Here is a 3,139-nt window from a genome sequence, read left to right on the forward strand (position 1 = left end):
AGTTCAAAAAGGTTCGTTTGTTTAGTTTTTTATGTTTAAAAACAAAATTATATTGAGAATAATTATTTTTTATAAACACACAGGCGTCAGGTGAAGCCACACACACGCAGTTCAAGTTTGAATCCTGTCGTCGTTGGCCAGACAGCCGAATCCAGAGTAGGAGGATGAGGGTTTTCTCGGTATAATTTGCCTTGTGAAACCGAAATAAATATTATTAATTGATTTAATTTAACTTATTATTCCTTATGCAGTGATGTTTGGTGGGTTTACTGTTCATGTTCCTCTTCTTTTCTTCCGCTTCCCGTGCTCGGGTGCCCTCGAGATCACTGCGGGTTTCATCGCGATCCGTCTTTAAATTCGGGGGAAAATCATTTAATTTTTGCTGGTACGTATTTCTTTGGTTGTCTATTTCCCTTTTGGGTCTTTGTGTCACTTCAAGCCGTTCATTTCGCTCCCCAGGCCGGGGCCCCTCCTCCGCAGTGTCTACAGCATCTGACTCGGTTCTCTCTCCCCTGTTCCCTCTCTTAGGAAACAAAGCAGGCAGTGCCGCGAACCAGCCGTGCAGCACTTCTCCATACACAGACAGAACACCCCAGACAACTGCTGCAGCAGCCATCAGCCGCCGGGCAGCTGTGGGCCCCTGGGGCTTGGCTTCGCTTCCCATTGGGGGCAGCAGGAGCTTCAGAAGGGGCCCTGCACGGACTCTGCGGCGCGCTGTACTCGCCGCAGTAAAGGGGGTCTTCGGTTCTGCACAGCTGCCTGAGCCAGGCTCCCCCCTCACAGGCAAATCCTTGCACACGGGTGACAGCAGCAGCAGCAGCAGCAGCAGCAGCAGCAGCAGCAGCAACAGCCGACAGCAGCCGCCTTGCCCCCCCTTGAAAGCTTCAGCTTCTCCTCTTGATCCCCTCACAGACCACCACAACTCCTCAGAGGGTGGCTGCAGTGCGAGCCGCTCTGCCTTATCTGTGCAGCAAGAACAGAGGGAGAGCGAGGCAGCAGCAGCAGCAGCAGGAGAGGCAGCAGCAGCAGCAGCAGCAGCAGACACCGAAGCAGAGACTAAATATGCGGGAATCACAGCGCGGCTGCGGCAAGCTTTGCGGGGATGTGTACAGAGGATGGGGTGGAGAGGACTCAGCCGCCTGGCAGGCAGCGAGGGCCCCCCCTCCCCTGCTCCTCCCGCTGTACCCCCCGAGGGGCCCCTAGGGTTCGTTGGGGCCCCTGCAGCTGCTGCTGCTGCTGCTGCTGCAGCTGCTGCTGCAGCACAGGATGCCTCCCCCTCATCTATGGAGGGGGGATCTGTCCATACACCTGAGAAGGTAGAAACAGAAAACCCGCAGCAGCCAATTACGCACACCGGGGCCCCCCCTCCCCCTGCAGCAGCAGCAGCTGCAGCAACTGCAGCAGCTGCAGCAACTGCAGCAGCTGCAGCAACTGCAGCAGCTGCAGCAGCTGCTGCTGAGGCAGGGGAAGGGGACTGTAAAGGGGAGAGCAGTGCCAGCCAGCAGCAGCTGAGGCCTCCTCTTGAGGAGAAGATGCAGCAGCAGACACAGCAGCAGACGCAGCTGCCAGAGGTGTTGCAGGCGCCGCAGCAAACGGAACACCACTCACCGCAGCAGCAGCAACAGCAGCAGCAGCAGCAACAGCAGCAGCAAAAGGAGCAGGAGGGGGACCATAACAAAGCAGAGGACTCTGAAGCCGCCGCGCTAGGCGTCGCTGCCAGTGCTGACACAGCTGCTGCTCCTCTGCCCCCGGCAGCAGCAGCAGCAGCACCAGCAGCACCAGCAGCAGCAGCAGCAGCAGCGGCAGATGAAGGAGAGGAAGCACCGCTAGATGCAGCCAGCAGTATATCGTCTGCGTCTGCAGCTGAGGGAGAAGGGGGCCCCTTGGGGCCCCCAAAAGAAGAGAAGCCTGAAGAGGAGAGAGCAGAAGCAACAGACAAAGAAAAAACAAAAGAAGAGCGGGGGGCCCCTGGGGGCCCCCCACCCGTCGAGCCAGCTGCAGCAGCAGCCCCAGTACACCAGCCAGCCGCTCGCAGCAGCAGTGAAGACGCGCCCCTGCAGCAGCAGCAACAACAACAACAACAACAACAACAGCAGCAGCAGCAGCACGAGCAGCAGCAGCAGCAGCAGCAGCAGCAGTATGCTGTGCATCAAGCGGAAGGCCCAGGCTTGCAGACTGTAGAGGACGCTGGTGAGACAGTATATTCGTTTTAATATTATTTTATTTATTTTATTTATTTTCTTTATTTTATTTATTCTATTTGTTTTGTTTGTTTTGTTTATTGTATTTATTTTATTTTTTTATTGTATTTATGTATTTTATTAATTTATTTAATTTATTTAATTTATTTTATTTATTTCTGTTGTGTTTTGTTGCTCTTTAAGGCTAAAAAGGGCACCACCCTGAGGTGTCTGTACACCTCGTGGTTTGCATGCGTTTTGTTTTTTGTTTTCTATCGACTGAAGCTCACTTACTAATATTTATTATTATTTTTATTTTTATTATTATTATATTATAATAATAAAAAAAATAATAATATTAATATTATTATTATATTATTATCTACTATAACTGTTGCAGCAGCTGACAACAACAGCACCGATAGCAGCAGGCGCCTGTTGCGTTTATTGTGGGGTGTTGTATATTTTGCTGCAGCACAGCAGCAGCTGCAGCAGCAGCAGCTGCAGCAGCTGCTGCACTTCTTAAAGGGTACACTGCAGCAGCAAACGGTAGCAGCAAACACTTTATCTGCTTTCCTTGCAGCAGAGAGAACCCGCAGGATAGCGCAGCCAGCAGCCTACGTGCTTTTGTCAGGGGGCCCCCCTGGGGCCCCTATTACCCGCACAACACCAGCAGCAGCAGCAGCAGCAGCAGCAGGAGGAGGAGGAGGAAGCAGCAGCAGCAGCAGCAGCAGCAGCAGCAGCAGTGGAAACTCTGCTGCTGAATACCTGCTCAGGGGGGGCCTCCTCGACGCCCTCAGCCGCATACTCAGCAGCTCTCCCCCGAGGCCCTTCTGGCCCCGTTGGTTGCAGCGGGGGGCCCCCCTTGCTGCTGCGCGTGAGAGGCGTTTGCTGCTGCAGCTGGCTGCATGCGGGCCCCATGTAGAGCAGCAAATTGCGCAGCACCAGGGGCTGATGCT

The 3,139-nt window shown here is 53.7% G+C and overlaps 1 protein-coding gene across 1 annotated transcript in view; it reads left to right on the top strand.

Annotated features, from left to right (window-relative positions):
* Positions 1–253: 253 nt before the first annotated feature.
* EMH_0032600 (uncharacterized protein) overlaps positions 254–3,139 on the top strand; it is a gene marked incomplete at both ends in the record, with an annotated part of 3,007 nt that continues 121 nt past the window's right edge. Inside the window, 3 exons of the mRNA XM_013494651.1 lie at positions 254–260; positions 460–2,190; positions 2,656–3,137. Coding sequence (XP_013350105.1) covers positions 254–260; positions 460–2,190; positions 2,656–3,137 — 2,220 coding nt within the window. The remainder of the gene's footprint in view (positions 261–459; positions 2,191–2,655; positions 3,138–3,139) is intronic.

The sequence above is a fragment of the Eimeria mitis genome, genomic scaffold, assembly GCF_000499745.2.
Source record: "Eimeria mitis Houghton genomic scaffold, Emh_scaff1239, whole genome shotgun sequence".
Lineage (NCBI taxonomy): Eukaryota > Apicomplexa > Conoidasida > Eucoccidiorida > Eimeriidae > Eimeria > Eimeria mitis.